At 53.2% G+C, this 26,007-nt stretch overlaps 1 protein-coding gene across 1 annotated transcript; it reads right to left on the minus strand.

Annotated features, from left to right (window-relative positions):
- Positions 1–4: 4 nt before the first annotated feature.
- espnla (espin like a) lies at positions 5–25,663 on the minus strand. The gene is given in 20 exon segments (XM_030372919.1): positions 5–394; positions 397–567; positions 570–826; positions 1,304–1,479; positions 1,481–1,942; positions 1,945–2,328; positions 3,347–3,429; positions 3,432–3,507; positions 4,134–4,297; positions 4,861–5,005; positions 5,194–5,379; positions 11,578–11,994; positions 15,099–15,126; positions 15,222–15,268; positions 17,219–17,350; positions 17,682–17,864; positions 18,323–18,489; positions 18,492–18,508; positions 22,552–22,745; positions 24,713–25,663. Coding segments are annotated over 20 exon segments (3,693 nt in total). The 5' UTR covers positions 25,007–25,663; the 3' UTR covers positions 5–284.
- Between the last annotated feature and the right edge of the window lie 344 nt (positions 25,664–26,007).

Consider the following 26,007-nt stretch of genomic DNA (forward strand, 5'->3'; position numbering starts at 1 on the left):
CGCCTCTGGGCGCGAGGGGAGGGGTTCAACGGCGGGAACGAGGGGTACGGGGATAAGCAGTTATGGACGTCGGACGTGTTTTGTGAGCGTTTATTTTTGTAAACATGGAGTTGCTCCGCAATGACAAAAAAAAGACAATCTCAAAAAACTCACTCAGGACAAAAGCACAGTATCGTCTTTTTTTTTGTTGGGACGTTCTTGTAAAGAGCGTCGTTGTTTCTGTAAATAAATAAATACAAAAAACATACAAAAAAAGTCGCCACCACCAAACCACAAAAGTTTCCCTACTCAAAGTAAAAGATCTCCGCCTCCTTCTCCTTCCAGAAGGCGAAGCTGCGGTCGATGTATTTACAGATCTCCTCGTTGGAGAAGGACGAGATGTCCGTGCCCCGTTCAGCACCCCCTCGTCGGGCGTGGGGGTCTGTACGATGACCCGAGGCACCTGCCGCACCTCGGGGAGGACCCGCTTCTCCACCGCCGCTTCCGCCGGCGCCGGCGTCTCCACGGGCACCGCCGCGCTCCCGAAGAAGCGGGTCTTGACGTCGTCGAAGCCGTCCTTCCACTCGGGCCGCCCCCCTGGATGTCGGTGATGACGGCCTTGTGGAAGTCCCGCACCGTCTCCCAGGTGAAGGAGCCCAGGTGGTCGAACACCTCAAAGCACAGCAGGTGGCGCATCTTCCGCTCGTCGGCGGGAAGCTCCTGCTCCAGGATGTGGAAGTAGCCCAGCATGAAGAGGTCCAGGGTGAGGCTGTCGTAGTCCACCGCCACGCCCTCCACGCGCGGCAGGAACTGCTCCGGGGAGTACAGCGCCTGCTGCCGGTGCAGCCTGGGGGGGGGGGGGGGGGGGGGGGGGGGGACCAGTTAGAGCCGGTTCTGGGACGCACCGAGCGATGTTAGAGGTAGTAGTAAAACTGTGTCATAGAGTACAGTAGTAACACTGTAGGATGCAGTGTTACAGTAACTACAGTGAAGTCGGGCTTCTCCACAGTACCAGAGGAGAGAGCAGTGTTACAGAGATTCACAGGACAGAATACAATACAGCTTTCTAAAGAGGATCCTTTGAATCAGAACTAAAGCACAAAGTCACTCCTCAGTTATTTCTGCAAAAGTTGCTGTCAAAATGACAGCAGTATATTTTTTTAATTTATGGCTGTGTATTTCTGCTCACTTTCCTGTCTGAGATTCATAGATAACATATTAAAGCGTCTAATTTGGATATTGATTGACCAACCGCTTCTATGAACGAAGGTCCATTCATACGACCGACCAATCGGCTCACAGCGTCCCCCGGTGCCCCGCCCACCTGCGTATCTGCCTGGACGGCACGCTGGAGATCATGCTCCTCCAGTTGCCCAGCATCTTGTTGACGGCGCCGCGCTGCTTGAAGAAGTGTCCCAGCGAGCTGTCCATCATCGTCTTCTGGGTGATCTCCGCCGTGACCCCGTGACCTTCGGCCGACTCCTCCGCGACCTCGCCCCCCCGCCCCGCCGTTCAGCTTCCTCTCGGCGGCGTCGCGGCTCTTCAGTGTGACGGAGTACGCCGACTTCTTCCAGTGGCCGAGGAAGAGGACCACGATGCGCTCCTTCCTCAGGCTGGTGGTCTCCATCACGTCCGGCGTCGCCTCGTCGTAGTCGATGCCCGAGTCGCTGTTGTGGTCCGTCTCCGCGGTGACCGCGCCGTCCCGCACCTTGAGCGGTGGGGGCGGAGCCAGCAGCGGCTCCGCGGCGGCGGGGTCGGCCGCGGGGAGGCTGAACGTGACCGACTTGGTCGTCGCGACGGCCTCCTCGTCGTCGTCAACGGCGTCGTTCTCGTCGCCCGGCGCCGCGCTCTGGCTCTCGAAGTTCGACTTGAGCCTCCCGACGGAGACGCCGAACTGGTGGATCTCGTCCTCGATCATCTCCCGCCGGCCGCGGGCGCCGGTGGCCCGCTCTGGCGCCTCGGAGAGAACACCGACACCAGCGCCGTGTTGGGCATCTTGCAGTAGGGCTGGTCCGTCAGGTTGCTGAGCAGCAGCGACATGCTCTGCACGATGCCCGAGATGCGGCCGCACCACAGCGGCAGCGGCACCTTGCTGTGGAAGTGGCGGAACTGCGTGTTGACGGTGATGTTGACGATGGGCGCCGGCAGGATGTGGCGCAGCTCCTCGGCCAGCCGCGCCAGCTCCAGCTCGTAGCCCTCGCAGTTCTTCTGCAGCGCCACGTTGGCGATCTGCCGCTCCAGGTACACCAGGTCGGCCTCCGTCAGCAGCTCGCCGAACGGGCCCAGGATGGCGTTGTGGGCCGGGGAGTAGCGCCAGCTCACCTTGGCGTAGCGGCTGCTGCCGTTCTCCTGCAGGGGGGGGGATGACGACGGGGGTCAGGGATTCTGAGGCGCTACAGGGGCTGACGTTCGCATGTGGAGAGGTGGTGTGTCTTCAGAGCCCGCTCTGTTCGGCGGCTCCACCCGCTAGGGTGCTATCAAAGTAGGTTAAACAGTGGCCAACCACTGGTTGGATTAGTACACATGTTCCCTTGCTACAAAGGTGGGTGGAGACAGGTGTATGTAGACAAGAATGTAGACAGGTGTGTAGAAAGGTATGAAGACGGGTGGGTGTAGACAGGTGTGTGTAGCCAGGTGTGTTTAGACAGGTATATGTACATGTATGATGGCGGGTGTGTGTAGCCAGGTGTGTGTAGACAGGTATATATACAGGTGTGTAGATGGGTGCGTGTGTAGAGAGTTGTGTCTACAGGTGAGTTTACGGGTTTGTGTGTGTGTGTAGACGGGTGGGTGTGTCAGACAGGTGTGCAGACAGGTATGTAGGCAGGTGTGTCAAACAGGTGTGTCAGACAGACAGGTGTGTGTAGACCGGTATGTGTCAGACAGGTGTGTAGACAGGTGTGTGTCAGACAGGTGTATAGACAGGTGTGTGTCAGACACGTGTGTAGACCGGTATGTGTCAGACAGGTGTGTGTCAGACTGGTGTGTAGACAGGTGTGTGTCAGAGAGGTGTGTAGACAGGTGTGTCAGACAGACAAGTGTGTAGACCGGTATGTGTCAGACAGGTGTGTGTCAGACTGGTGTGTAGACAGGTGTGTGTCAGAGAGGTGTGTAGACAGGTGTGTCAGACAGACAGGTGTGTAGACCGGTATGTGTCAGACAGGTGTGTGTCAGACAGGTGTGTAGACAGGTTCGTCAGACAGACAGGTCTGTAGACCGGCATGTGTCAGACAGGTATGTGTCAGACAGGTGTGTGACAGACAGGTGTGTGACAGACAGGTGTGTGTAGACCGGTATGTGTCAGACAGGGGTGTGTCAGACAGGTGTGTAGACAGGTGTGTGTCAGACAGGTGTGTCCCCCGCTCACCCTCCTCCTCTGGTCCTCCTCGTCCAGCAGCCGGGCCTGCAGCTGTCTCACCATCACCTGTCGCTTCCACTCCGCGATGGGCCGCCCCTCTCGTCGTGGGTGGGCACCAGGTAGTCGATGTCCGACAGGTTGGCCTCCTCCGTCGGGAGCACCACCATCTGCTCTGGAAGGGGGGAGTCATGGTGACTAGGTGTACTGGGAGTACTTGGTGTACTGGAAGTACTGGGTGTACTGGGAGTACTGAGTGTACTGGGTGTACTGGAAGTACTGGGTGTACTGGGTGTACTGGAAGTGCTGGAAGCATTGGGTGTACTGGAAGTACTGGAAGTACTGGGTGTACTGGGAGTACTGAGTGTACTGGGTGCACTGGAAGTACTGGGTGTACGGCAACAGTACCAGACATGACTATCAACCAGACCCGACCCCAGGGTGTACTAATTGTACACTTTGGGGTCGTGACCTCACTCAGAATGTTTCGGACTCATAAGCTATAGATAGGACATCTGTGGACATTTATTATTTAGAAACGCTGGAGGCTAAACACCCCTTGTTTACCGACTGCCTCCCCGGGACGTGTATGTACGGGACCGCAGAGACGCTCACCAGCTCCGCGAACGGCTAAAGGCTCACTTGTTCAGAGCTCACCTAGACTCTGCGTAGCCTCTCCCCTCACACAGCTTACACACTTATTGTGGGTTGTATGTGCACAAAGTTGGGGTTGCTAAGGTTACTTAGGTTGGGAGATGCTAGATCGGATCACCCCCCCCCTGCCCCACTGTCAGCTCACCCCCTGTCCGGTGAAGACCCCGGACTGCAGGCCGGACTGCTTCACGGCCGTGATGGACTTCATGTTGCCCAGGTTGGCCCCCAGACGGGGGGCCGCAGACTCACTCTGCTCCTGGTCTGGGGCCGCCGGGGCGGAGAGCCGGCCCCGCGTGAACCCCTTCAGGACTAGGGGTTAGACAGTACAGAGACAGGTCATTAAGGAGCAGGTAGGGGTTAGACAGTACAGAGACAGGTCATTAAGGAGCAGGTAGGGGTTAGACAGTACAGAGACAGGTCATTAAGGAGCAGGTAGGGGTTAGACAGTACAGAACAGGTCATTGAGGAGCAGGTAGGGGTTAGACAGTACAGAGACAGGTCATTAAGGAGCAGGTAGGGGTTAGACAGTACAGAGACAGGTCATTAAGGAGCAGGTAGGGGTTAGACAGTACAGAGACAGGTCATTAAGGAGCAGGTAGGGGTTAGACAGTACAGAGACAGGTCATTAAGGAGCAGGTAGGGGTTAGACAGTACAGAGACAGGTCATTAAGGAGCAGGAGGGGTTAGACAGTACAGAGAAAGGTCATTAAGGAGCAGTAGGGGTTAGACAGTACAGAGACAGGTCATTAAGGAGCAGGTAGGGGTTAGACAGTACAGACATTAAGGAGCAGGTAGGGGTTAGACAGTACAGAGACAGTTAAGGAGCAGGTAGGGGTTAGACAGTACAGAGAAAGGTCACATTCTCACCAGACGTGGCGATGTGGACCTTCTCCATCCTGGAGGCAGTGGTCTTTCCGGGTGGGCGGGGCCACAGGGTGGGGGCGGGGCCAGGGGGAGGGGCGGGGCAGGAGGGGGGCCCGGGTACTTAGCCTGGGGGGGCTCAAGGTTCTCTGGTTCCTGGTGTGGACAAACAGTCAAAAGCACAATAAATCAAAGAATTAAATTGAAATAAAACAGTTCTGAATCCCAAAGATACATATGTGGGTGGATTTAAACACAAGATGGATCTGTTGTTTAGTAATCCCACATGGTAAAGTAGGGAGTCAAAGGATAAGCTTTAAGATTTAGTTTCAAGAGATACTGACCTTTAACCTCTCCATCTGTGTGTCAGTGCTGTGGATCTCAATGCATGGGTCGCTCAGGCCGCGGTAGTAGTCTCCTCTGATTGGCTGCCTGGACGCTGTGGGCGTGTCCGTCCCCTCCTCCTCTCCTCCTCCTCCTCCTCTTCCTCTTGGTCTGAAGTGATGTCCTGGATGGGTTTGTTGACTACACTAGCTGGAGGCACAGACATTTACACCGTCACACCCTCTGTCTGTGAGCGGTGTACAGGGGTGCCATGTGGCTCAGGACGTAGAGCGGGTTGGCTGGTAACTGGAAGGTCGCTGGTTTGATCCCAGGGCCCAGTTTTTAAAAAAATCTCATCTGGATCAAATTGACCCGGATTTGGAAATCCAATGTTTTGCTATCCAGGATCACCTGATCCATCTTACTTTTATGACACTTTTATGATATGTTTTTCACTGTGATCCAAATACCCACTTCAGGATAACCAACTGAATCCACCCTTCCAATGGGATCAGGGTAATCCTGTTTTTGGATCTAAATTTTGAAAAACCCAAAGGGCAGGCAGGTTTGATCCAGATCAAATGTAAGATCGGATTACATGATCTGATCTTAGTTCGGAATCCCTCTTTTGCTTTAAAAAAAACATTTCAAGATTTGATCCGATCCGTGATCCGAAATCCCACTGAATTACTTTTGAAAAACTTGGCCCAGAGTATCGAGGTGTCCCTGAGCGAGACGCCTCACCCTCACTGCTCCAGACCAGCTGCCTGTCGCCTTGCATGGTCGACCCCCCCGTCTGTGTGTGAATGTGTGCATGAATAGGTTACAACATAAATCAGTCCAATTACCATACTGTTTACTGTTCATCAAGAAGACGCATATATATATATAAGACGCTCATAGACAAGTCATCCGGGGTAGATAGGAGTGGCAGAGAGGTGTCTAAGGGTACGGTATGTACAGTTCATAATGCTCCACACTCACACTAGACACAAACATGTGGCTACACCTGATAAAGCTACCCGGCACAATTCTCTCTGAGGACGATGCAACATGATCAAAGGACCGATGGGATGCAAAGAAAAGAGTTCGCCAACATCGAACGTTTACACGACATTAAAACGGCGATGATAGGTGATAAAAAAGGACATGTTGTGCTGCATCTCACGTCACCGTCATTATCTCCAGGTCGAGGATGTGGAGCATAACACATGCTCATCATCATCATCATCATCATCACCTCCTCCACCTCCTCCTCTTCCTACTTCGTCTCCTCCTACTCCTCGACCCCTTCTCCTCATCCACCACCATCTCCTCCTTCTCTTCCTCCATCTCCTCCTCCTCTTCCTCCTCGACCCCTTCTCCTCATCCACCTCCATCTCCTCCTCCTCTTCCTTCTTCATCTCCTGCTATTCCTCCAACCCCTCCTTCTCATTCAACACAATTCCTCCTCCTCCTCCCCATCCAACTCTTTCCCCCCTCCTCCTCCTCTCTACTGAGACGGTGTCCTGACTGGGAAGATCAAATCCAGATCTAACGACACACTCACACATCAGTGGTGCGGGCCTCTGCACTTCCTGTCATGCAGAACTTTGATCGTGCACGAGCGCACGGAGGAGGAGCAGGAGGAGGAGCAGGAGGAGGAGTTCAGTAGGCGGTCGAGAAGGAGGAGGAGTAGGAGTTGAGAAGGAGGTGGACGAGGGGGAGAAGTAGGAGGTGGTGGTGGAGGAGGAGGTTGAGATGGTGGAGTAGGTAGTTGAGCATGATGAGTAGTGGAGGGGAAGGAGGAGGTGGTGGTGGTGGAGCAGCAGGAGGTGTGCTGGATCAGGAGGTGGAGGAGGAGATGCTGGAGAAAGAGGAGGTGCCGGAGGAGGAAGAGAAGGAGAAGTGGTGGAGGAGCTGGTGGTGGAGGAGCAGGTGGTGGAGGAGCTGGTGGTGGAGGAGCTGGTGAGGGAGGAGCTGGTGGTGGAGGAGCTGGTGGTGGAGGAGCTGGTGGTGGAGGAGCTGGTGGTGGAGGAGCTGGTGAGGGAGGAGCAGGCTTCCCAGCAGCAACAACCCTTCCTGCAGCAGATGAGTGTTCGACTGGGAAAGGGCGGGGGTCCTTCTGCCCCTCAAGGGGACCCTTCTCGGAAGCAGCTCCTCCACCCTGTTCACTTCTCCACCCTGTTCACTTCTCCACCCTGTTCACTCCTCCACCCTGTTATCACTCCTCCACCCTGTTCACTCCTCCACCCTGCTATCGCTCCTCCACCCTGTTCACTCCTCCACCCTGTTCACTCCTCCACCCTGTTCACTCCTCCACCCTGCTACATCACACCCAGGAGCCAGCCACCACATTTGGTTTTCATCAGCACCACCATCTCTGTTGCTACGGTGATAGAGACCCCGCCCAACCCCCCAGCTCCGTCGTATGACGTCAACAGACGTCGACAATCCTTTATGGACACCTTTCAGAAAACATAAAGACTGGTGTGCGCGTACATCAGAACGGTCAGAAATCCACTGAATCGCTTTTATCGAAGATCACTTAAAATAAGCACATTTGTCTCTGTCGGTACAGTAAGGATGTTCATAGAACCAAGTGCCAAGCACAAACTATCACTAGGTTAACCCATTCCCCATATACGACACAGACCGCTAGGATAAGATGCTATACAATGCCAAGTACTATTTTTAAGTCCCAGGACGTACAACATACAATCAGTAAGTAAGAGGGGGGGTAAGGGGGGGTCTAAGCAGATTCTAGATGAACTCTGAACAAGTGAACCTTGAGTCTTTTGCTGCAGGGCCCAGAGATGTGAAGTGTTCGAACCCCTCCTCTGTATGAATAATAACGTCTATTTCTGATGATGAATTGCATGCAGGAATGCACCCGTAGTGAGGGTACATTACACACGTATATACACAGCAACGCCTCACTGTAAATACACGTCCTCTCACACCTCAGTGTCTCTGGGTCCGTTCCCCACGTCCGGCTGGAGACGAATGGTTTTAGGCTGAGTACCAACACACACACACACAAACACACACACACTCACACACACACACACACACACAAACATACACACACACACAAGCACACACTCACATATACAAATGCACACACACGCACACTCTCACACAGACAGACACACACATACACAAATGCACACATATACAGATAGACACACACATACACACATACAGACTAAGCCAACTCACAACCAAGCCAAACCTAATGTTAAACATCAATATTGTAGAAGGAACGGCATAAAAAGTAATTGAATAATATTTTTTCCTTTTTCTAGTTAAGGTACATTTATCATCATGTACTCACTACATGTTCTATATTAAATCCACACTGTATATCAATCTCCTTTTCCTGACCCTGATACACATACAGAGCAAAAACCACTTTCAATTCCCTAATGGGAGAAATGGACCTCAGGGAATGGAGAATACTGCCCTTATAACTCAAGACGAGGAATTAACCTGAAGTCCATCTATCTAAGATAAGATAAGATAAGATAAAGATAGCATCTATCTTTATCTTATCTGCCTACAAATACAAACTGATTATTTTATCTTTCTAACAACCAGTTAACTTTTTTTAACAAAGTAAACAACAAAGACAATAAAACTCACCCTCAAACGCTCGCTCGCCCTTCGACCTCGCCGGTAGAATCTCTCCGTCGCGCCGCGACCAAACCGACCCCCAAACACTCCCCCCTCCTCTCGCCCTGTACCTTGCTCGCTCCGCCACCCGGTCGAGAGAGAGCACCTGCAGATCAGCGACACCCTCGCCTCCCCCTACGACACGATCTCTGTGTCGCCGCCAAGGGCTATCGGGCAATAACCAATAACCGGGCGCCGGGAGTGGGTGTCAATAATTAACGGGCGGGGATAGGGTGGCGTAATGTCCCTAATGCACGGACTCAGTGGAGCGCCTTGTGGCAGCGGGATCGCCGGATGTCAGGGCAGCTGGACGACACTTTATCCAGCCCTCCCCCGCTGTTTCCACTGTTCCCACTGAACCCAGGAGCACCGGAGATGGGCTGTAAGAGGAGCGCGCGCTGGCACCATCCATCATCAGCACAATGGTGTGGGGACCAGAGCCCCTCCGCACGGATTAGGGACGGAGTACGGTGGGGTATTGATCGGATGTCCGTGCAGTGCGCTGGGGACATAACAGTTAGTGTCGTGGATACGACTTAGTATGCAGGAAAGTATGGATCGGGGATTGATCCGCTTCAGGTCATAACCAATTAGATCAGTGATTCATGATTCTGAGATTCAAACTTTGCATCATTCAACATCTCCTCAGATATCAGATTAAAGGCACAGACTTGGTATTGTGGTAAAGGAGTGTGCACATATATCAACTCATCATCTTCCTCTATTTATCAGACGAGTATAAGTAAGCCTGGATCAACTGTAAACACAGCCAAGGTTTAATGAGACAGAGCATCTACTGTCAGGTGAAGTTGGTATTAAACCACAGAGAATCGATTGTGTGTATTCATCTCAGAGGATGTGTTCTGTTGAAGTGTGTCTTAATCACAGAGGAAGTGTTGTGTGTTGAAGTGTGTATTAATCAGAGTCTGTGTTGTGTGGTGAAGTGTGTATTAATCACAGAGTCTGTGTTGTGTGGTGAAGTGTGTATTAATCACAGAGTCTGTGTTGTGTTGTGAAGTGTGTATTAATCACAGAGGAATTGTTGTGTGTTGAAGTGTGTATTAATCACAGAGTCTGTGTTGTGTGGTGAAGTGTGTATTAATCACAGAGTCTGTGTTGTGTGTTGAAGTGTGTATTAATCACAGAGTCTGTGTTGTGAAGTGTGTATTAATCACAGAGGAATTGTTGTGTGGTGAAGTGTGTATTAATCACAGAGGAAGTGTTGTGTGGTGAAGTGTGTATTAATCACAGAGGAAGGGTCGTGTGGTGAAGTGTGTATTAATCACAGAGGTGTGTTGTCGTGCAGGCCTCTGGTATCGCGGTCTCATTAGCAGCCGTGTGTTTGGCAGCGGGTGTTTGGGCGTTGTAATAAAGCGTGACCACGACCACAGTGTCAGATGACCCCGGCCAGCGCCTCATCCAAAACAACAACAAACCTTATTTAAAGTTTCCGAGAGCAATCAGCCTTTCCTTCCATCGCCCTAGCCCGAAGTCACCTGAGATGAACCGAAATTCTAAAGAAGTTTCCTGGCCCTGAGTGTTATGTGGTATCTAGGCTGATGACACTATCGCTTACTCAATCCCTCAACCCCAGCTTGAACCGTTCGGTCCTGTCAGCTCCAACGTAAAGGACCGCTAAGTGTCATTAGGGCGAGGGTAGGCTATTTACACTTGCATTTAGCAACGCTTATATCCAACGCGACTTACAATCAGTACATTTAGCATACAGATAAAATATCTAATTAATTAATTATTTGTCAGAAGAAAAGAGAAACAAGAATATATCGCTGTAGGTACAGTAGGCCTAAGGATGTTCATAGAATCAAGTGCCAAGCACTAACAATCGCTAGGTTAACCTATTCCTCCTATGCAACAAAGTTAACTAGGATAAGATGCTACACGATGCTATGTACTATATTTAACTGCAAAGACGTACAACATACAATACATATATTTATTTAAGAAGCCTTTTTGGTCATATTTGTTTGAATTCTCTTTTCATCCGGACTTCAATTAATAAATCGAATGCTGAAACAAAAAATATATCAAGTCCGTTATCTTTGGATGCTGAAGGCCGCTGATAGGCTAGCTAGTCCGGTGTTTTGGGGGCGTGGCTTTCGAGGGAGATCTAGGGGGAGGGGGCTTCCTGTAAATTCTAGATACTTCTAGATACGTCTCTACAAAGTGTCTTTGTTATCTCCTTGCCTCTCCACAATCTTTATTGAGACACATGAAGGAATGGTCGTTATAGTTAATCAACATAGATACAATCAATTAATAAAATCCTACTTTGTATTACTATACTACTATAACAGTCTAGTTATACGATTCCTATGGCTACTCTGCTCTCTCTCCAGTTGTGTTTTAACTAGGCTTGTTCTCAGCCTTTTCTTAGAAGTGGCTTCCGACGAAAGAACCTGATAGGGCGGCTTCATGTCAGCAGTATCCCTGCAGCGACACAGGTTCCACTCCGACCTGTGGTCCTATGGATCATGTCCTTCCCTCCACTCTTCCTCAGCCTCCCTCCTGCCCGTCTTACCTGTCCTGTCCTTAAGGGCACAACAAAGCCCATAAGAATATATCTACAAAAGATAAGTAAAATGACGAAATGTCTAAGTGTCAATGTGTGGCTTTTACTGGTGGTGGGAAGTACAGGGACAAGCCGAGACCTTGTAGCATTACTACAAGTACCTACAAGAACTGTGTGGATAACTTCATGTACCTTGTTATTTCCAAGTACCTACAGGTACCTTGTGGATCACTACAGGTACCTTGTGGATCACCGCAGGTACCTTGTGGATCACTACAGGTACCTTGTGGATCACCGCAGGTACCTTGTGGATCACCACAGGTACCTTGTGGATCACCACAGGTACCTTGTGGATCACACAGGTACCTTGTGGATCACCAGGTACCTTGTGGATCACCGCAGGTACCTTGTGGATCACCGCAGGTACCTTGTGGATCACCGCAGGTACCTTGTGGATCACCGCAGGTACCTTGTGGATCACCGCAGGTACCTTGTGGATCACCACAGGTACCTTGTGGATCACCACAGGTACCTTGTGGATCACCACAGGTTCCTTGTGGATCACTACAGGTTCCTTGTGGATCACTACAGGTTCCTTGTGGATCACTACAGGTTCCTTGTGGATCACTACAGGTACCTTGTGGATCACTACAGGTTCCTTGTGGATCACTACAGGTACCTTGCTATCTACAAGTACCTTGTATTTTTACAAAAGTAATAAATCCTCTTTTCTCTTCCAGACTCCCTGCACTCACAGGCAAACTAAAAAAAACAAACACAAATATCGAGCGTACTCTGCATAAACCGGAAAACTCCTGGAAAAGTGCGTCCAACACTTCTCTGGAAGAGCTCTTAAGAAGCCAACAACAAAAAAACATAAAAACGAGGAGCAAGCATTTAGTTGATCTGGTTGCAGCTGTTTGGTGGAGTGGAGTGAGGGGGGGGGGGGGGGATGGCGACCTTGTAATAAGTAAACCCAACAGGGAGACACACCCCCTCCGCCGCTGCCGGGAAACGACACGGTCAGACGGACACTTAAGAAGTGACCTGTTGAGTGACAGAGCGGTGTACAACCGCTGCAAAACACGGGCACAATGTAATTAACATGACCAGCGGTGTTGGTTGAACAAACCACGCTGATTCTCAGAGCCCGAGACGCAAGGAACACGCCGTTAACGTTGGATCACGAAATAATAAAAATCACTCAATGAGAGCGTTTCCACAGAACTATACCATATTATATTAATCTATTCAGCGATGTGGGTAAAGAATTTAGATGTACAGAAATATACATTCTGTTTTACCTCTTGGTTCCCGACTCGTAGGCAGGCCAGGAATACGTGTGCCCGGAACACGGCCTGGGGTTTCAAACATAATCCTGAGATTGGTGACCAACATAATTGGCGCTATTGATAATTCGTTTATAGATGATTATTTGGCGCCCTTCCTCTGTTTCAATACGTATTTACCAAATAATGCTTTTCTATGAGGCTGTATACATGCGTTGATTAAATAATGAGATAATTTGTGATGATTTAAAAGTCTGCAGTGTGTTAAATATTTTTAAAATCGCTAATAACCTAATGAATAATGTAACAATGTGTGTGATATCTTACGTACTCAAGCCCTGTAACTCTAAATGGATGCGTGTCGTTTCTGGTCAGGACAGTGTTGGACCTGAGGCCTAAAAACCTGAGGAACACAACGGCTCCCTGAGAGGACCTTACAACACGTTCACGGTCGTAACATCGTGTACACCTACTCAGCCCGGTGTGCCAAGAACATAAAACACATTCGGCTTTTTCACAGCTTTGTGTTTTGTTTGCTCTGAGGTCATTTCCACCTCCTAGGAGCGTCCGCACGTAGCCACTGCGCTGCGCCAAGAATCATTTAGAAAGCATTAAGTTCACGCGCCTCCTCATCCAAACGTAATCAGCGTGACTTCCTCTGCCGATCATAAACCACCGGGCTGACGTCCGCGGGCCCGGTCGCGCCGGAAGGCTAATGCGTGCAGTCGACCAATCAAAACATCCCAACTCGTCGGTTTCCGCTGCCCTCGTATAACGCACCCCCCAGACCGACCCAGCTGCTGACAGGGGTGGATCACGGTGCGTCGAGTCCCTCTGGGTCACATCCCGTCCCCCCTGGGTTCAGTACCGGCTCTACGTCAGACTCTGGAGGTGACAAACGCCCTTTTCATGGGCTCCAAGAAAATGTAACCTTAATGATTATTTCAGGAAATCATAAAAGATTGGAATTTAATATTCCCACACAGGAAAGGTGGGTGCACGAGCAGAAAGTACTGCAGCGTAGCCGAATTATATTTAGTTTTAATCTTATGATGAAATAAATCTTGAAACCGTATCCGTGTGCGCATTATGAGCCCTCTCTTGTTTTAAAGAGCATGGATCCTGAGCCTATTTTGAGGAGCGATTCTAAACACACTTTGCCAAGAAAGAGTATCCTGTTGGTACTCTGGACAACATGACGCTGAGCAACGACAAGTGACAAGCAGGAGGCCGTCCAAGTGCTGGCGGAATAACCACACACACACACACACACACACACGCACGCACGCACGCATGCACGCACATGAATGCACAAACACACACGCACACACAAACAAACACCCAGTCACACACAGGAGCACAGGGGCAGAAGAAAACTCACGAATGCATGCATGCACGCACACACACACACCTCAACCCCCTACACACACACACACACACACCAACCTCAACTGCCAACACGCACACACAATAAAGTGTGTGATGCCTGATGACATCCTGCTCCCGGGCGGGGGGAGCGAGAGAGGAGGGAGGGGGGAGGAGGGGGAGGGAGGGATAGGGTTGCCGGTTCCAGGCACCAGAACGGTGAAAACGGTGTAACAGAAGCTGCTGGATCTCATAACAGGCCTTGTAGCCCCAGGCCTGCGCACCCGAGCCCGGTGGAGAGGGTAACCGATAGGCCTGTTGCGGCCTGGCAGCGCAGCGCGGCGGCGGGCCTGGCGCGGCCGCTACAGCCCCGTGCTAATTAGCCTCCCATTGTTGTCGCGGGGTAATTCAGAAGAGACACCGTCACTAGCTCCTCGTCTCCTCGCCTTCTAGTGGCTGAGGACAGGTGTTATGAGGGGACAGGACGACTGCTCCTCGTCTTACTCCCCCTCCTCCTCCTCCTCCTCCTCCATTTCCAACTACTCCAACTCATCCTACTCCACCTCCTCTTCCCTCTGCAACTCCTACTCTTCCTCCTCCTCCTACTCTTCCACCTCCTCCTCCTCCTCCTGCTCTTCCTCCTCCTCTTCTTCCTGCTCCTTCTCCTCCACCTCCTCCTCCTCCTGCTCTTCCTCCTCCTCCTCCCTCTGCAACTCCTAGTCCTCTTCCTCCACCTCCTCCTCCTCCTCCTCTCTAGTCTCTTATTCATGGTTCCTATTGGCTAGCTTGGCGGCATGGCGCTGCATGCTAACTGAGTGTGAGGGGCCCGGTGTTTTCCAGCGAGGGGACAGAGCGTTATCTCCCCTCCGACTCCCCCACCTCGCTGGGCTGATGTTATCTCACCACAGCGTGGATGATTGGACCACACCACCATCCTTCTTTCGCGCTTTCAAAACTCAAAAGTTGCCCAACACAGCCACAGATTAAACTCCTTCCTATGTCTAAGAGGAGGGTGATTTATACAGAACTTTAAACGCATCAAAGAGAGGGTCGGAAACACCTGTCTGAATTAATCATACCGCCTTACCTGTGAGTCCTTCTGGTTGAAGGCGCTTCTGCCAAACGTATACATAAACACAGGCGACAGGCTATCACAGACACCACGCGTATACATTCAGCAGGTCTACATTCACATACGTCCCGTATTTACCTCCTCGCGGGCTCCCTGTCCAGCGTGGCGCGCCCGCAGCAGACGCTCTGACGACACGGAAACACTAAACGGGGCAGCGAGTAGAGGCGTGCGGCGCGGGACAAAGGAGCTTATCTGTCCTCTAGCGAGGAGACACGCCAGAGACGCTAACTACAGCCCGTAACGCCCTATTAACCACCGCCAGCCTCTTCAGCAGCCTCTCACACACGAGAGGCACTCAGGGAGACGCTATTCAGCCCCTTAGAGACGCTCTTATTGTGAAGTGGCCGACGGTGACCACAGAGACAGGTCATTAAGGAGCAGGCAGGGGTTAGACAGTACAGAGACAGGTCCTTAAGGAGCAGGTAGGGGGTTAGACAGTACAGAGACAGGTCATTAAGGAGCAGGTAGGTGTTAGACAGTACAGAGACAGGTCATTAAGGAGCAGGTAGGGGGTAGACAGTACAGAGACAGGTCATTAAGGAGCAGGTAGGGGTTAGACAGTACAGAGACAGGTCATTAAGGAGCAGATAGGGGTTAGACAGTACAGAGACAGTTCATTAAGGAGCAGGTAGGGGTTAGACAGTACAGAGACAGGTCATTAAGGAGCAGGTAGGGTTAGACAGTACAGAGACAGGTCATTAAGGAGCAGGTAGGGGTTAGACGGTACAGAGACAGGTCATTAAGGAGCAGGCAGGGGTTAGACAGTACAGAGACAGGTCCTTAAGGAGCAGGTAGGGGGTTGGACAGTACAGAGACAGGTCATTAAGGAGCAGGTAGGGGTTAGACAGTACAGAGACAGGTCATTAAGGAGCAGGTAGGGGTTAGACGGTACAGAGACAGGTCATTAAGGAGCAGGCAGGGGTAAGACAGTACAGAGACAGGTCCTTAAGGAGCAGGTAGGGGGTTAGACAGTACAGAGACAGGTCATTAAGGAGCAGGTAGGGGTTAGACAGTACAGAGACAGGTCATTAAGGAGCAGGTAGGGGGTAGACAGTACAGAGACAGGTCATTAAGGAGCAGGTAGGGGTTAGACAGTACAGAGACAGGTCATTAAGGAGCAGGTAGGGGTTAGACAGTACAGAGACAGGTCATTAAGGAGAAGGTAGGGGTTAGACAGTACAGAGACAGGTCATTAAGGAGCAGGTAGGGGTTAGACAGTACAGAGACCGGTCATTAAGGAACAGGTAGGGGCTAGACAGTAGAGACAGGTCATTAAGGAGCAGGTAGGGGTTAGACAGTACAGAGAGAGGTCATTAAGGAGCAGGTAGGGGTTAGACAGTACAGAGACAGGTCGTTAAGGAGCAGGTAGGGGTTAGACAGTACAGAGACAGGTCGTTAAGGAGCAGGTAGGGGTTAGACAGTACAGAGTCAGGTCATTAAGGAGCAGGTAGGGGTTAGACAGTACAGAGACAGGTCGTTAAGGAGCAGGTAGGGGTTAGACAGTACAGAGACAGGTCATTAAGGAGCAGGTAGGGGTTAGACAGTACAGATATAGGTCATTAAGGAGCAGGTAGGGGTTAGACAGTACAGAGACAGGTCATTAAGGAGCAGGTAGGGGTTAGACAGTACAGAGACAGGTCATTAAGGAGAAGGTCGAGGTTGGACAGTACAGAGACAGGTCATTAAGGAGAAAGCAGAATTTAGACATTTCCATCGTAATCCCAACAAACTAGCTGTTTTAATAGTCAACGGGCCGACAAGGAAATAATCCACTTTGGATGTCGTGTACTCTATGAGAAACAGCTGAGAGAGTAACTCTACCTGTACGCATCCTGGAGCAAATGTCCCCGGGCCCCAACCTGCCCTTTATCGACATAGCTCTCAAACGCACCATGTTGCTTTAGATGAGTGATCAAACACTACTCTAGATGAAGGGTAGATGAGAGGCCTTCTAGATGAAGGATGACAGGTCAGACAGAGAACACTACTCTAGATGAAGGGTAGATGAGAGGCCTTCCAGATGAAGGATGACAGGTCAGACAGAGAACACTACTCTGGCCGTGGGGCGGTCTTACGTTGGCCTGGACGTTGCGGAGGTAGCGAGCGCAGTCATAATGCCCGTTGTACTCGGCCAGGTCCGCTGCGGTGAAGCCATCGATGTCCTGCTCAGAGCTGTCGGCCAGGCCGGCCAGGAGCACCTTACAGCACTGGGGGAGAGACACCTTCATCACCCTCATCTTAGTACATAACGCAAGCATCATAGTCCAAATTATCATCGCCATCATCCATTTATTTTCATCTTCATCCTCATCATAGTGGATATTATCATCATCATCATCATCATCATCATCATCTTCACCACCATCCATGTGTTATCATCATCATCCTCATCATAGTCAAGATCATCATCATCATCAGCACCATCCATGTGCTATTATCATCCTCATTCATTCATTATCATCCTCATCCTCCACTAATCATCTTCACCATCAACATCATTATCATCCTCCTCCTCATTCTTCGTGCGTGTGCCCCGACCTCCAGCTCTCCGTTCTCCGCGGCGTCGTGGAGCGGCGTGCCGCCCCAGTAGTCCCGGGTGACCTTTGACCCCAGGTGGAGCAGCGTCTCCAGCAGGCGACGGTGCCCCCTGCTGGCGGCGAAGTGCAGCGCGGTCGCCCCCTCCCGGTCCTGGCAGCACAGGCTGAGGTCGGTGAAGGTGGCCTGGGGGGGGGTTAGGGGACGCACACGCTGGGGTCTTCACTCAGGTTCATCTCAGATGAAGACTTTATTAATCTATTGATTGTTATTTAATGTCTTATGTATTTATTCGTTATGTGTGGATACGCAATTCGATATGCTTCAGAAAAGGAACATTTGAAACATTGAGGTCCTGTGGGGCTTAACTTGAGCATTGTGAGTGCCTTGCTATGCAAGGCACTCACAATGCTAGGCTAAGGGGTTTGATTCCCGGTCTGGCTTAACTGGTAGAGCAAGGCCTTAACTCTGCCAGGGTTAAGGGTTTAATTCCAACCCTTGATAAGAATATCTTCACTCATGACACTTTGGATGCATCCACCGATGTCATCCCTCAATATGTTGTGTGTATGATCTGCTTTGTGTAGTAGTCGTTGCCGTGTTGTGCGTTGCAAATAAAGCTGTGTGTGTTTGAAGGGACGGACCAGCCAGACGACCAGCGTGTGGTGTCCTGTGTGCGTGGCGGCGTGCAGGACGCTCATGCCGTCGTGGGCCCTCAGGTGAGTGCTGGCCCCGCCCACCCGCACCAGGTACTCCACCACGGGCAGGTGACCCTCCTGGCACGCCAGGTAGAGGGGCGTGGCCCCAGCCGGGTCTGGAGGTTCACACACCTGGAGGGGGAGAGAGAGAGAGAGAGAGAGAGAGAGAGAGAGAGAGAGAGAGAGAGAGAGAGAAATCAGAGGGCTCATTTAAAACGATACGCATAGAAAAGATAGATGGAGAAAGTCCGAGGAAGAGATGCAGTGAGGGAGAGAGCATAATAGATGTGCAACAGACACACAGACAGATAGATAAATCCAGACCACGTGTTCATTCCCATTCTTGTCTGTCTTCATTGATGTCTGCATCAAAGTCTACAGTTTTATATTTTCCGTTCATCCCATAAGGTCCCTCTGAGACCCGCCTTTGACGGGCCGAGTGGAAACGCAGCTGACCACACTGGATATGACTCTGCCGTTTAGCGGCGGTGAATAATGGATGTGTGGCAGAGCGGCTGACCCCGGCCCCGGGCGGCGAGGGGCCCGGTATTCCTTTACGTACGGTCGGCCCGCATGTCAGGGATCCCGGCGGCGCCCGGCCATGCATTATTCAGCCAGGCATGATGCCACCTGTGACGTGGTGACCCCAGCGCCCCGGAGCCCGGGTACGGTGCGCCGGGACCGACCCGAGAGGGCGGGACGCAGCGCTGGGACATGGCTAATCCCCAGGGAGGCTCAGGTGGAAGGGAGAGGGGGAGGGGAGTGGGGAGGGGGGAGAGGGGAGAGGGAGGGGGGGGGGGGGAGAGGGGGAGGGGAGGGGGAGGGGGAGGGGGGAGGGGGGAGAGGGGGAGAGGAAGGGGGGGGGGGGGAGAGGGGGGAGAGGGGGGGGGGGGGGGGGGGGGGAGGGAGGGGGGGGGGGAGAGGGAGGGAGGAGAGGGGAGAGGGAGGGGGGAGAGGGGAGAGGGGGAGAGGGGAGAGGGGGAGAGGGGAGGTTGGAGAGGGGAGGAGGAAGGGGAGAGGGGGAGGTTGGAGAGGGGAGTGGGGGGGGAGGAGAAGGGGGAGAGGGGGGAGGTTGGAGAGGGGAGAGGAGATGGGGGAGGGGGAGAGGGTAGAGGGGAGAGGGGGGAGGGGAGGGGAGGGGGAGGTTGGAGAGGGGAGAGGAGGGGGGAGAGGGGAGAGGGGAGGAGAAGGGGGAGAGGGGGGAGGTTGGAGAGGGGAGAGGAGATGGGGGAGGGGGAGAGGGTAGAGGGGAGAGGGGGGAGGGGAGGGGGAGGTTGGAGAGGGGAGAGGAGATCGTCCCATAGGGAGGGTTGCGTTTCACACAATACACGGACTTCCTGAGCCAACAATGGAGCTCAATCATCTCTGAGTGCCCGTCCCGCTGAAGCCAATTTGGAGAACATCGCGCTGGGGCTATAGGAGGATCGGCATGGCGGTTTCAGTGTTCTCCCAGCGTGAACAACGTACCCTTACACATACATGGACCCCCGCCTCACCACACGATATACCAGTTACCAGCCGGAGAGTCTATGGCTAGTGTGGTTGGCTCCCAGCCAAAATGTCCTGGGTTTGATGCCCAATGTCAGCAGTCTAACCTGTAGTCCTTAACGACCTGTCTCTGTACTGTCTAACCCCTACCTGCTCCTTCTGGACCTCTCTGTACTGTCTAACCCTACCTGCTCCTTAATGACCTGTCTCTGTACTGTCTACCCCTACCTGCTCCTTAATGACCTGTCTCTGTACTGTCTAACCCCTACCTGCTCCTTCTGGACCTCTCTGTACTGTCTAACCCCTACCTGCTCCTTAATGACCTGTCTCTGTACTGTCTACCCCTACCTGCTCCTTAATGACCTGTCTCTGTACTGTCTGACCCCTACCTGCTCCTTAATGACCTCTCTCTGTACTGTCTAACCCCTACCTGCTCCTTGATGACCTGTCTCTGTACTGTCTAACCCCTACCTGCTCCTTAATGACCTGTCTCTGTACTGTCTACCCCCTACCTGCTCCTTAATGACCTGTCTCTGTACTGTCTGACCCCTACCTGCTCCTTAATGACCTCTCTCTGTACTGTCTACCCCTACCTGCTCCTTAATGACCTGTCTCTGTACTGTCTACCCCCTACCTGCTCCTTAATGACCTGTCTCTGTACTGTCTGACCCCTACCTGCTCCTTAATGACCTGTCTCTGTACTGTCTAACCCTACCTGCTCCTTAATGACTTTCTCTGTACTGTCTAACCCCTACCTGCTCCTTAATGACCTGTCTCTGTACTGTCTGACCCCTACCTGCTCCTTAATGACCTCTCTCTGTACTGTCTAACCCCTAGCTGCTCCTTAATGACCTGTCTCTGTACTGTCTGACCCCTACCTGCTCCTTAATGACCTGTCTCTGTACTGTCTAACCCCTACCTGCTCCTTAATGACCTGTCTCTGTACTGTCTAACCCCTACCTGCTCCTTAATGACCTGTCTCTGTACTGTCTACCCCTACCTGCTCCTTAATGACCTGTCTCTGTACTGTCTAACCCCTACCTGCTCCTTAATGATATGTATCTGAACTTACTGTACGTCTCTATGGTTAAAAGCGTTTGCTAAATGAATATATAGCAAAAAAGCAACCCAAATTAACATTTTCAGAAACGTCTTTCTGCTACTGGTTAAGGTGGTAGCATCAAATCCAATAAATAAGAGAGGATCAGACAATGTCTGAATAACATTGTTAACGAGCTATGTGTCAGCTAAGGAGCGGTATGTCGGTTAACGAGCAGTATATCAGTTAACGAGCGGTATCTGAGTTAACGAGGGGTGTATGTAGGTGGAGTGTCTGTCTTGTTCCATGTCACTGGGGACGCGGGGCGTGTCAGTGATCCGAGGGGTTTACGAGGCTGTACCTGTCGTGTTTACACAAGGATCAAGTTGATAACTCACCCGAGGCTGCAGACTCACCGCCTACCACCTAACGTTTGGTCTTAATCCCCCTCAAGAATTCACCAAGCTCACGTTGGGTGGAATTCATTAAAACTGTTACTGCACCCTAGAGTCAAAACACATCAGAGATTTGGGGTAGGGAGGGTAGGAGGGAGGGAGAGAGAGAGAGGAGAGAGGGAGGGAGGGAGGGAGGGAGAGAGGGGAAGGGGAGAGGGAGGGAGAGAGGGAGGGGGAGGGGGAGGGGGAGAGGGAGGGAGAGAGGGAGGGGGAGGGGGAAGGGGAGAGGGAGGGAGGGAGGGGGAGGGGAGAGGGAGGGAGAGAGGGAGGGAGAGAGTAGAGAGGAGAGAGGGAGGGAGGGAGGGAGAGAGGGAGGGAGAGAGTAGAGAGGAGAGAGGGAGGGAGGGAGGGAGGGAGGGAGGGGGAGGGGGAGAGGGAGGGAGAGAGGGAGGGGGAGGGGAGAGGGAGGGAGAGAGGGAGGGGGAGGGGGAAGGGGAGAGAGGGAGGGAGGGAGGGGGAGGGGGAAGGGGAGAGGGAGGGAGGGAGGGAGGGGGAGGGGGAGAGGGAGGGAGGGAGGGAGTAAAGAAGAGAGAGGGAGGGAGAGAGGGAGGGAGGGAGGGGGAGAGGGAAGGGGAGAGGGAGGGAGGGAGGGAGTAAAGAGGAGAGAGGGAGGGAGAGAGGGAGGGGGAAGGGGAGAGGGAGGGAGGGAATGAGTGAGAGAGTGAGTAAGGGAGGGAGAGAGAGAGGAGGGGGGGGAGAGAGAGTGAGTGAGTGAGTAAGTGAGGGAGGGAGTTATGGAGGAGGGAGTTATGGAGGGAGGGAGGGAGGGAGGGAGGGAGGGAGGGAGGGAGGGAGAGAGAGAGGAGGGGGGAGAGAGTGAGTGAGTGAGGGAGTGAGTGAGTAAGTGAGGGAGGGAGGGAGTGAGGGAGGGAGTTATGGAGGGAGGGAGTTATGGAGGGAGGGAGGGAGGGAGGGAGAGAGAGAGGAGGGGGGGAGAGAGTGAGAGTGAGTGAGTGAGTGAGTGAGTGAGTGAGTGAGTGAGTGAGTGAGTGAGTGAGTGAGTGAGTGAGTGAGGGAGGGAGGGAGGGAGGGAGGGAGGGAGGGAGGGAGCAGAGAAGGATCGTGGTTTCGTCCGTTTTCTCCCTCTCTCTTCACCCCTCTGGAGCCTGCCTACCTGCCGCTCTAACAGTGTTCCCTGCCTCGTCCCGTGAGCCTCCAGACCCCCCCACCCCGCCCTGGAGCCGGGGCCTCACCCCGGGGAGTGGCGCAGCAGCAGCTCCAGGCAGGCCAGGTCCCCCTTGGCGGCGGCGTAGTGGGCGGCCACCGCCCCACAGTTGGTCTCCAGGACGCTGAGACGCCCCCCCGCCGCCAACAGCCACTCCACCACCGCCAGGCAGCCGAACCGCACGGCCAGGTGCAGCGCCGTGGCCCCCGACGCGTCCTGGGCCTGGGGGGGACGAGGCCACATGGTAGGGGTTAGACAGTACAGAGACAGGTCGTTAAGGAGCAGGTAGGGGTTAGACAGTACAGAGACAGGTCATTAAGGAGCAGGTAGGGGTTAGACAGTACAGAGACAGGTCATTAAGGAGCAGGTAGGGGTTAGACAGTACAGAGACAGGTCATTAAGGAGCAGGTAGGGGTTAGACAGAACAGAGACAGGTCATTAAGGAGCAGGTAGGGGTTAGACAGTACAGAGACAGGTCGTTAAGGAACAGGTAGGGGTTAGACAGTACAGAGACAGGTCATTAAGGAGCAGGTAGGGGTTAGACATTACAGAGACAGGTCATTAAGGAACAGGTAGGGGTTAGACAGTACAGAGACAGGTCATTAAGGAGCAGGTAGGGGTTAGACAGTACAGAGACAGGTCATTAAGGAGCAGGTAGGGGTTAGACAGTACAGAGACATGTCATTAAGGAGCAGGTAGGGGTTAGACAGTACAGAGACAGGTCATTAAGGAGCAGGTAGGGGTTAGACAGTACAGAGACAGGTCATTAAGAGCAAGCAGGGGTTAGACAGTACAGAGACAGGTCATTAAGGAGCAGGTAGGGGTTAGACAGTAGAGAGACAGGTCATTAAGGAGCAGGTAGGGGTTAGACAGTACAGAGACAGGTCATTAAGGAGCAGGTAGGGGCTAGACAGTACAGAGACAGGTCATTAAGAGCAGGCAGGGGTTAGACAGTACAGAGACAGGTCATTAAGGAGCAGGTAGGGGTTAGACAGTAGAGAGACAGGTCATTAAGGAGCAGGTAGGGGCTAGACAGTACAGAGACAGGTCATTAAGGAGCAGGTAGGGGTTAGACAGTACAGAGACAGGTCATTAAGGAGCAGGTAGGGGTTAGACAGTACAGAGACAGGTCATTAAGGAGCAGGTAGGGGTTAGACAGTACAGAGACAGGTCATTAAGGAGCAGGTAGGGGTTAGACAGTAGAGACAGGTCATTAAGGAGCAGGTAGGGGTTAGAAAGTAGAGACAGGTCATTAAGGAGCAGGTAGGGGTTAGACAGTACAGAGACAGGTCATTAAGGAGCGGGCAGGGGTTAGACAGTACAGAGACAGGTCATTAAGGAGCAGGTAGGGGTTAGACAGGACAGGTCATTAAGGAGCAGGCAGGGGTTAGACAGTACAGAGACAGGTCATTAAGGAGCAGGTAGGGGTTAGACAGTACAGAGACAGGTCATTAAGGAGCAGGTAGGGGTTAGACAGTACAGAGACAAGTCATTAAGGAGCAGGTAGGGGTTAGACAGTCCAGAGACAGGTCATTAAGGAGCAGGTAGGGGTTAGACAGTACAGAGACAGGTCATTAAGGAGCAGGTAGGGGTTAGATAGTAGAGCGACAGGTCATTAAGGAGCAGCTAGGGGTTAGACGGTACAGAGACAGGTCATTAAGGAGCAGGTAGGGGTTAGACAGTACAGAGACAGGTCATTAAGGAGCAGGTAGGGGTAAGACAGTACAGAGACAGGTCATTAAGGAGCAGGTAGGGGTTAGACTTTACAGAGACAGGTCATTAAGGAGCAGGTAGGGGTTAGACAGTACAGAGACAGGTCATTAAGGAGCAGGTAGGGGTCAGACAGTACAGAGACAGGTCATTAAGGAGCAGGTAGGGGTTAGACAGGACAGAGACAGGTCGTTAAGGAGCAGGTAGGGGTTAGACAGTAGAGTCGTTAAGCAGCAGCTCGGGGTTAGACAGTACAGAGACAGGTCATTAAGGAGCAGGTAGGGGTTAGACTGTACAGAGACAGGTCATTAAGGAGCAGGTAGGGGTTAGACAGTACAGAGACAGGTAGGGGTTAGACAGTAGAGTCGTTAAGCAGCAGCTCAGGGTTAGACAGTACAGAGACAGGTCATTAAGGAGCAGGTAGGGGTTAGACAGTAGAGTCGTTAAGCAGCAGCTCGGGGTTAGACAGTACTCCTCACCTCCAGATCGCAGCCCCCCTGCTCCACCAGCCACTGCAGCTCCCTGACGTGCCCGGTGGCGGCGGCGTCGTGGGCGGGCGTGGCGCGGTTCAGCGCCCGCTCGTCCGCCGCCAGCCCCATCTCCGTCACCAGGAAGCGCAGGCAGTCCAGGCGGCCGCAGCGCGCGGCGTGGTGCGCCAGCCCCGCCCCCTGGGCGTCGCTGATGGCGGGGGTCAGGTGGTCCGCGGCGGCCAGCTCCCTGAGCGCCGCCAGGTCACCGACGCGCGCCGCGTGGATGGCCCGGTGCAGCACCATCGCGGGACGGGCCGCGCAACACCAGCATGCAGGCTCCCTGCCTCTGGTTTAGCAGGTAGGCTAGCTGCCTCTGGATTAGCTCCTAGGCTAGCGCCCTCTGGATTAGCTCCTAGGCTAGCGCCCTTTGGATTAGCTCCTATGCTAGCGCCCTTTGGATCAGCTCCTAGGCTAGCGCCCTCTGGATTAGCTCCTAGGCTAGCGCCCTCTGGATTAGCTCCTAGGCTAGCGCCCTCTGGATTAGCTCCTAGGCTAGTACCCTTTGGATCAGCTCCTAGGCTAGCTGTCACTGACTTAGCACGCAGGCGAGGTGCCTCTGGCCTAGAAGGTAGGTAAGGCGTGTCCCTCTTAGTGCCCAGCTGACCGAGTCAGTCCCAGGCTCTCTGCATCCGTCCGGCTCTCAGGTTAGGGACCACAGACTGGCTGGCTCTCCTCTCCCTCCAGTCTCTGACACCCTCCAGCGCCCTCCTCTCCCTCTCCCTCCTGTCCCCCTGCTCTGTGATCACCTGGAGGCAGCGCCAGGCCACCAGGAGTCAGCGCCGCCGCCCGAGCCAGGAAAGAGACACCCGAGCAGGGAGCAGCTGCCGAGCGGCCGCCGTGGGACGGGGGAGGGGGGGCGGGACGTGGGACGGGCAGGTGGTGGACGAGGGGGTGGCGGAGGGGAACAGAGAGGTAACGAAAGACGGGCGGCGAGGCGGCTCTCCGCCGGCCCCCCGCGGAGCTTTGTGTGGCGCTGGACACATGGACGCTCCGCTGGAGACGGGGACCACGGCGGGCGGCGGAAACTTCAGCGTAACGAGAGACGGGGGGCCGGGGGATGGGGTGGGGCTGTAGGGGTGCAGTGGGGATAGGTGGTGGGGTGTGACGGGGCCCCTGTGGTGGGCCCCTGTGATGGGGCCCTGTGGTGGGGCCCCTGTGGTGGGGCCCCTGTGGTGGGGCCCCTGTGGTGGGGCCTGTGGTGGGGGCCTGGTGGGGGCCCTGTGGTGGGGGCCCTGTGGTGGGGC

Source organism: Gadus morhua, chromosome 12 (genome assembly GCF_902167405.1).
Source record: "Gadus morhua chromosome 12, gadMor3.0, whole genome shotgun sequence".
Classification (NCBI taxonomy): domain Eukaryota; kingdom Metazoa; phylum Chordata; class Actinopteri; order Gadiformes; family Gadidae; genus Gadus; species Gadus morhua.